A 9,168-nucleotide genomic window follows, 5' to 3' on the forward strand; every position below is an offset into this window, starting at 1 on the left:
AAAGGTCATGTAGACAGGCATAGCATAAGTTACAAATATACCAGTAATGCATACAACAATAATTTCAAATTAGTTTTCGAATCAAACATATAAATACCTGACTTCGAGGCTTCAGCAGAATTGACTTTCTAGTAATGACCGCAGCACCAGTTTGAATTTTCAAACAACAATCACCACAGGATCAACAATGGCTAAAATCGCTCCTAATGGAATCTGAAAATAGTATGGCAGCAGAATTTAGTGTTTAGCAAAATAAATAAAATAAGGCAAAATGACATTATAAATAATATATTTGATTCTCAAAGAGAGGCTGTCAAGATAAGTCTTTCAAGGATGTGGTTATCAATTGTTGGTCACAGTCAGAACCAAGAGGGTGGGGAGGATTTGTTCTCAAAGAAAAAATCAAATGTCTCAAAGAGAGGCTGAAGCTATGGAACAAGAAATAATTTGGATTCACATTTAAGAGGGTTCAGAACATAGAGGCAGAAATTAATAAGCTGGAAACTGAGTCAGCTGATAGGATTTTAACCCCTGAAGAATGTATGGAAAAGAAAATGCTCCAGCAGGACCTATGGACAGCAGCTCAATCCCATGATTCACTAATGAGACAGAAAGCAAGGTCAAGGTGGATAAAGGAAGGAGACAGCAACTCTCATTATTTCCACTTGCTGCTTAATTCAAACCGGAGATTCAATGCAGTAAATGGAGTGCTTATTGATGGTGCATGGGTTGATGAACCAACCAGAGTGAAAGAGGAAATTTATAGGTTTTTTCAACAGCGCTTTCAAGAACCTGAGTCTATCAGACCGCAGTTGAATGGTGTCAGTTTTAAGAGCATTAATCAGCAACAAAATCAGTTGCTGGTAGGGTGTTTTTCTGAGGAAGAAATTAAGAAGGCAGTATGGGAGTGCGGCAATGAGAAAAGTCCAGGCCCGGATGGACTTAATTTCAAGTTCATCAAGCAATTTTGGCAGCTCTTGAAACCAGAAATCACCCACTTCATCTTCAAATTCCATGCAAATGGGATCTTCCCCAAAGGAAGCAATGCCTCTTTTATTACCTTAGTGCCTAAAGTACCAGACCCTCAAAATCTCAATGATTTCAGACCTATTTCATTAATAGGTTGTGTCTATAAGATCGTGGTCAAACTTTTATCTAATAGACTGAAGAGAGTCATGCCGGACATTTGGAAGCTCAAAATACCAAGTAAATCACTGGTTTTTGCTTGGAGGCTAATTAGGACAAACTTCCAACTAGGATGAATCTTAGAAGGCAACAGGTTGTGATAAATGAGGTACAGTGCCCATTTTGTGGAGATGTAGAGGAGGAGGCTGCCCATTTATTTTTTAGTTGTAAAAAGATCCTACCCATATGGTGGGAGTCTTTATCTTGGGTTGGAGTAGCAACAGTACTACCTCAAAATCCTAGGGACCACTACCTGCAGCACATGGCTGATTTTACAGGGGGGAAAGCAACTCACAAGATGGAGATCCTGGTGGATTGCTATGACTTGGACAACCTAGAAGCACAGAAATAGAATAATATTCCAAAACGACACGTTTGATGGAAGTAAACTGCTTGATGATGCACTTCTAGTACTCTGGACGTGGATTAGAAATATGGAGAGAGACTTTGTAACACATTTTAATCAATGGTCCTCCAATCTAAAGGAAGTGTTTAGTAAATAGGCTGGAGAGGATTCAGAATCTATGTATCAATTTGCTTGTTGTAAGTGGTTCTGTTATAAAACAGCAACCAAATGCACAAATATATCTACAAATGTAACCTTAGTACCACTGGTACTTTTCAATATATATAATATCTATTTTTGCTGAGCAAAAACAAAAACTCAAACAGATTATAACGATTGCATTTACTGTGTCGTTTCTGAAGCTCCAAACATTAGTTCACACTTTCCAAAGCACATAACCAAAAAAGAACAACACTACTGAAAAAACTAGATACAGAAAGAACACTGTACTTACCAACAAACAACAAAAATCCAGGCCTCCAAACAACAACAACTGGATACAAACTTAAACCAACAAAAACTGGATACAGAAAGAACACTATACTTACCTAGGATCAGCTCCAGACAAGGATAGATAAACCCACCCAATTGCCTTCACGAGTTCCACGGTCTTAATCTCCTAAAAATGTTCCCAAAGTCAACACCAAATAATTAAGCATAATCATCCCAATCAAACCCAAACCAATAAAATAAAAATTTACCTTCAAGTTGTGAAAACCATCAACGGCACGGATGGAAACTTTGCTCGGTGTGTAACTCTCGCAAGCTTGAAAACCAGAAAAAGCACAATCAACTGCCACAACAAAATGAAACCCCACATTAGAATTCTTATTGATACTTTTATATGGTTAGCCAAGTGGACAAAATGACCCAATAATTTGATAAGAACCTTCGGACAATGCCACCGCACTGATTAAGAACTTACTAAGAAGAGCAACAAACTAAGGTAGAGCTCATACCTTGTTAACTGGCAGTGTAGAAAGCTTTGAGCTTTGAGCACCCACGACTGTTCCAAGAGCAATGTAGGGTTTTTTCGACCCACACAGTTCCAACAGCAGTGTAGGGTTTTCTTCGACTTTTCTTCGATAGGAGGTTATGTGGGTTCCAGCCAGCGGTTTCCGACAATATCAAAATGAATGTGGGGCAATGTGGGTGTCGACCGAGCGGTTTCTGGCAGATTTCAGGTGGGAGGAGAAAGAGAATCGAGAGTGCAAAAGGGTTTTCGAGCGCGCGAGTTGTGAAATTTCAACACGTTTTAACTTATTAACATAACAACATCAACATCGGTTTTTAAGGATAACCGATGTTAGGATGAATCTGTTAACATCGGTTTTCTAAAAACTGATGTTAACTTCAACAAGGTAACATCGGTTTCTCAAAAAACCGATGTTCAGTTCAACTCCTTCAAAACCGATGTTAACACTATGAAGTTAACATCGGTTTTTACAAAACCGATGTTAACATATTCATCTTAACCTCATGTTAACATCGATTATTTAAATAACCGATGTTAATATTAAGTAGTTAACATCGGTTTTTATAAAATCGATGTTAAGTAACTCCATTTATTTACAAAAATGTCACCGCGCTTTCGTTAACATCGATTTTTGCAATAACCGATGTTAATTGACCGATGTAGAAAGACTTTTTTTTAGTAGTGTCATTATCATCATGAAATATAAAATGAAGTAAATTCTTCCATTACTTTATATTTTGAATAATGCATAAAATTGGAATGTTTTATGACACAAAAGCCTAAAATTAACACTTGATCTAGGCATTTTTAAGTCATATAATAGACATAAACATAAACACCAAAATGAGTTATTTTAAAATCCTCAACATAAAGAGAAATGTATTAAAATTTAGGTGATAAAAATTCAATGAAAACTTAATCAAACACACACATATTTACATACTACTAAGATAGATTTTAATAAATTCTTTAGAAATAATTTAGAACAAATTTAAAAATTAGTTAAAACATTATAAAGTTTATTAGAAGAGTAAGCTTAATTACTCTTTTCGTCTTCTAGGTATTATTGTAAATGTTCAGTTTTTGCCCTTGAAGTTTCAATTGCGCCATTTGAATCACGACCATCCACTCTTAGGAGACTAAAATACGGTAACTAATAATTGTCATATTTTGAGGAATCAAAAGTATTAAACCTAAAAATATTAAGTACTGCTATAAATTGTTTTGGGTTAAATAATGATTTCACTTAGTCCATAATTTTTTAAATGTTATAATTTATTTATCATTTTTTTTTTCATTTTCCACGCAATCTCTTTGATTGTCCTTTGTTAATTTTGTCTATTGAATATTGTTTTTTTTCTTACCTTTTTGTCCATTCAAATATCACAATTTTCCATTCAATTAAATATAGAGTTTTCCTTTTGATTTCCTATATTTTATAGAGGGTGTTTGGTAAAAGAATTTTTGTAAGCTTTATGAGAACATTATGTTAAGAATATTAATTTTCAAATGTTTAGTGTGGATAAACAAAATAATATTTTTAAGAATCTAACATTTTTAAGAATTATTTTTTAATGAAATTTCCACTAAAAATTTCACATAGAAGGAATAAGAATTTTAAATTTTCACGAAGGAAAAAAAAAGGTTTTTATAATTATACTTCTCATTCCTATAGGAATATCTTAAACATACTAATAATATCTATAACACGGTCAGGAAATATGATTACTAGGAAATATTATAATTATCAAGATGAAAAATATTAGAGGTACTTTCTTGACACTTTTTTTAATGATTATTTTTATTATTGGTTAAAATTTATTAAAAATCATAATTTTATGTATGTTTTATGTTTTTAGTTTAATAATTCTCTCCTGATGTGTATTAAATGAGAAACAAAATTTAATAAAATTAATGCTTTTCAATGAATTCTGATCAAGCATAGAAAGAAAATTGAGGAAAAGTGTTGCAGAGCACTGCTGGCATTCTTTGGGATGAAAAAGGATTCCATATACTAAATACCTCTTTAAAGTTATGTATACGTAAATAATTCACAGTTAAAATAAACAAAACTAGAAAAATTCAGTGAAAAATAATCAATTTTTTATGGACTAATAACAACTTTATAATCCTCAAAACATGCATAAGAATCTTTCTATCTTTCGTGTGAGACATATGAGTGAGATGTGTCATATTTCCTTTTATATTTTTTCAAAGTCATAAAGTAATAATCGATTAAATCGATTGTCTAATTTTATTATTTTGTTTCAGAGTTGTTATGAGCAAAGGTTAACATTAATTTAAATAATTAACATTAATGTGTAATCAAATTAACAGAAAAGCCCTCAGTTTTTACAAAAGAGATAGACTACCTTGTTGTAATTTAATAACCGGGGTTAATCAATTAAAATAAAGAATATTGTTTCCCTTATAAAACTCAGCTTAACCTTGATTAACCCATGCTGCAATCAGCAGTTAAAGCAGCAATGGGGCGCGAAAGGACAGAGACGGGATAATCTTTTTTCAAAATTATCAAATGGGATAAAATTTAAATTAATATCTCTAAAAGAATAAGTCATAAATTATCACGACTCTTGAATTGAAAGTGGTAAATTATATTATTTTTTTTCTTTTTTTCGTGAAGTCATAAAAAAATTTATAACTTTAATTCTTTTAATTTTTTTTTCAACATAACTTATTTTATTGTCTTTTACATTTATGTCACTTTCATGTTGTTTAAAAATGAGTAGTGTACGTGTTTAATAATTTCATTTTTTCATCGTAACAGAGAATTAAATTGTAATATATTAAAAATTATAAACAATTTCTTTTGTGATGAGTTCAAATTTGTGATTATATATGTTTTAGTCCCTCTAGATAAGATAATTTTGTATTTAATTCTTTGCAAAGAATTAATTATCTTTTTTCTCGGTCTCTCTTTTATAGAAATCTACATATCATGTGTTTCTTGTCCTTAAAAATAATAATCTGTTCCTTATTTACAAAATAGGGACTAAACATGACAAATTTTTTATAGAAGAGAGAGTAAAACAAGATAATTTTTTTATATAGAAATTAAAAATAAACATTACTTTCTAAGGACAAAAAAATATACTTGAGCCATCAAGATGCCTTTCAAGAACAAAACAGCTATTGTTCAAGCTTTTAGCGAGGAGGATCCAAACAAAGCAATTGAACAAACTGAAGGCTTGACAGACAATCCTAGTATATTATATATACATTAAAAAAAGGGCATGTATAGGACAAACACCACATTTAATTAGTCTTATATAACTAAGTTCTCATATTTTTTTTATTGTCATTAAAATCTTAAGGACTATAAATATTCATTTGATCTAACAGTAGTATTTATGTAGATGCACTACACCACCTGATTTGAACCTTTTGAGTCATTGAAGATTTTTCTTGAATATTTGATTACTTGAACTAGTACTAAACACTTACAATTTATTCACCACTAAAAAATCATTAACAAAATACTTTAGCTCGGGTTTCATTTATTGCCATCAATCTTATCAGTTGGACCGGGTTTCAACTCATAATTAACTTTTGAAATTTAATTATAAGATTTTTTATTAATAAACCATTAAACATAAATATTTTTTTACAGAGAAATTAAAAAGAACTTATGAATAGAAAATTCACAGCCTATTATGCAACAACAGTTAAACCTTATCTTCCATATAAGATCACACTATTAAAAGCTTATTTATTTATCTATCTAAATTCCTATGTACTTCTTAGTACATACAAACCAGAATTAAACAAGTTGGAAACAAACTTCATTTTTCCTTCTTATTTTCTTTCCTTATCCAACAAAGTCCTTGATATCTATCTTCCTTGACTTTTTTTAGAACCATTTTTTTTCCTAGAATCATCCGTACTGCTGAGTTTGCCACGCACGGAAACATCATGTTCATGTGTCTGAGTACCATTTCCAGAAAACTTGGAACCTTTTTTATATTTTGAACTTTTGGCGCAGCTCATGGCACCAGCTAGGGTGGAAGGAGACTGTTTCACATTATCTTGTGAAGACAGGGAACCCCTTTTGTCTTCAGAATCTCCCGAGTAACCCATGTCGTCGCCTATGGTATTCATTTTTGTTGAGTAATACGAATAAGTACTGAGATGTATGAATAACGATGTGCTGTGTAAACTATATTGCTTTGTGTGTGCTTTGGAGATAAAAAGGATAATGCAATTTATTTATATGCACTCAAATATATGCAGGCTGCAAAGACAATTTAACTACCATGTAAATCATGCATAACTCCATGCCCTAATTTCATAACCACACGAAACATAATAGATGCGGTTTGAAATATTGAATGTCCAAGTTTGGTCTTAATGATTTAAATAATCTTGAAATTGTCAATGTTTCACGCATTGTCTTTGCGGCCATTGTGTCATGATAGCATGTCATGTTAGCACATTGTCAACCACCACATCAAGCATATCGGCGTCACGTTATTATTAGCATGCCATATCAATACTTTTTGTTGAAAATTTGTTGACAAATTAATTTTAAAATTACTAGATTTTAAAAAAACTGAAGAATAAATATGCAATTAATTTTTTTTAGAAATTAAAATTGCACAATTCGAACCCCACCTTAGTAGGTTATTATATAACTTTTTTGAAAGTAACACGAATTATTTTATATTTTTATAAATATGTTATACTTAAATTTAATTTTAATAGGACATTTTATATTTTTATGGAACAAAATTAGGGACGAAGAATATTATTTTTTTATGCAGAATTGATAAAATAAATACTCTTATAAATTACATATTTTGATTCATTTCATAGGATTATTTTTAGTTGTTAAACCTTCATAGAAATGAACTAATTTGGGGAAAAAGTACTTAATTTGCAAGTTTCTGCTTATAGACATTCTCAAGTCTATGGAATTAATTATAAGAATCCATGACCTCACTAGTTTATCTTTAGATAGCCAAGATTAATACCCTAAAGCTTTCTGGTTGGGGAGAGAAATTTCTTCATCAATGAAACGGAGTTAATTTAGATCCTCCACCAAGAACAAGAGTTATACCTAGGAAGGTTATGGAGGAGTTATAAGGTTTGTCTTGTGGTGAAAGGAGAAAGAAAAGGAGGAAGAGAGATTACAATCTTCCTGTTAACAAAAACTAAGAATACTAATAATTATCATTTGCCAATAAAAAAAGAACAAGAAATTAAGGCTATTGAATTCATTTAGCACAACATACCTCAATAGTTGATTAGGATTTTGACTTAAATTCTATCCATGGAGCCACACTAATAACATGTCCAATTCGATAGATTGAAGAAAACTTCAGTAAATTGTCTTAATATTTGTTTAATTTTTATTATTATTATTCGGAATGTCATTGTGAAATGTTCCAAGGTTTGAGAAAAGAAAAGGAAAAAAATAAAGAAACTGAGAAGGTTTGTAGGAAAAAGAAATTTGCCATACGAATAGAACGTTGATTTCGTTCATGTGTCGTATTTTGCTATGAAATGCAGTGCCTATTTCGCTGGATATTAACATTAGAAGCGATTTTGCGTGTTTTGGTCTGCTCCCGAGAACTTATTTGAATGCAAAACCACACGAAAGAGAGTAGTCGTGGTTGGAAATGTTGAATCCGTCTTAGTAATTTAAATTCATGTGAAATTTGTAATGTTTTCTATCCTTTGATGATATTTGTAACAAATTTCATGGTAAATTAAAAGGAAAAAAATTAATACACGCAGCTCTGATTACGCGTTATTCATACATGTCATTTCAATTTTTTCATATTATTGTTTTTCTGTTCTTCTGGATTATGAGAACCAATATTTGCGCTGTTTGAAGTTTTTACGTGCTGTGTTGGTATAAGAATTGAATTCAAACTTCCAAAGACAACATTTATTGTGTTCTCTAATCTCTGATTCTTCTTTCTTTTTTTTTTTTTTTACAAAAATCTATGAAATATAAAACTATGAAATATAAAATCTATGATAATCTCTGATTCTTATTAACTAAGAAATATTAAACTGTTGCTTCATTTCCCAAATATGTATACTGCGAATTCAAGTCTAATGGTTCATTACTTTGCGGACCCTACTGAACTTCACCTAGATTATCATTATCATGAAATATAAAATGAAGTGAATTCTTCCATTACTTTATATTTTTAATAATGCATAATATTGGATTTTTTACGACACGAAAACCTAAAATTAAAACTTGATCTAGGAATTTTTAAATCATTAAAGTTAGAAACGTAACTAATTTAAAGAAACTGGATTATGGTCAATTGATATGGTAGGTTATAACATTTTAATATTTTAAGAATTTTTTTGAAAAAAAAAAAATCAGAAGAGAGGTGTATAAATAGAATGGAGTACAAAAAGTAACCCCTTCCACATACCATGTTGCCCAACTTGCCCAGCTTACCCAACTTGCATAAGCAACCCGGGAGTTGCTACGTGCACCCAGCATTATTGCTGGGGCACCCAGCAATTGATTGAAAGTACCATTTTGCCCTTTAAAATAAAATTATAAAAAACGCAAATCATTTCCGGAACAGTTTTTTTCGAACAAATTCTTCTTCTCTCCCGTCCCGGAACACAGCTTCTTCTCTCCCGGAACAGCTTCTTCTTCTCCCGGAACCTG

At 31.3% G+C, this 9,168-nt stretch overlaps 1 protein-coding gene across 1 annotated transcript; it reads right to left on the reverse strand.

Annotated features, from left to right (window-relative positions):
• Positions 1-6,359: 6,359 nt before the first annotated feature.
• On the reverse strand, positions 6,360-6,626 carry LOC112999519 (uncharacterized). Its single transcript, XM_026125623.2, has one exon. The coding sequence runs from the start codon at positions 6,624-6,626 to the stop codon at positions 6,360-6,362; it is 267 nt and encodes an 88-aa protein (XP_025981408.1).
• Positions 6,627-9,168: the final 2,542 nt, after the last annotated feature.

The sequence above is a fragment of the Glycine max genome, chromosome 15 (genome assembly GCF_000004515.6).
Source record: "Glycine max cultivar Williams 82 chromosome 15, Glycine_max_v4.0, whole genome shotgun sequence".
NCBI classification, from domain to species: domain Eukaryota; kingdom Viridiplantae; phylum Streptophyta; class Magnoliopsida; order Fabales; family Fabaceae; genus Glycine; species Glycine max.

Bases quoted from the DNA above. Each gene is read 5' to 3' on its own strand.
- LOC112999519 (XM_026125623.2), bottom strand. From the start codon at position 6,626: ATGAATACCATAGGCGACGACATGGGTTACTCGGGAGATTCTGAAGAC.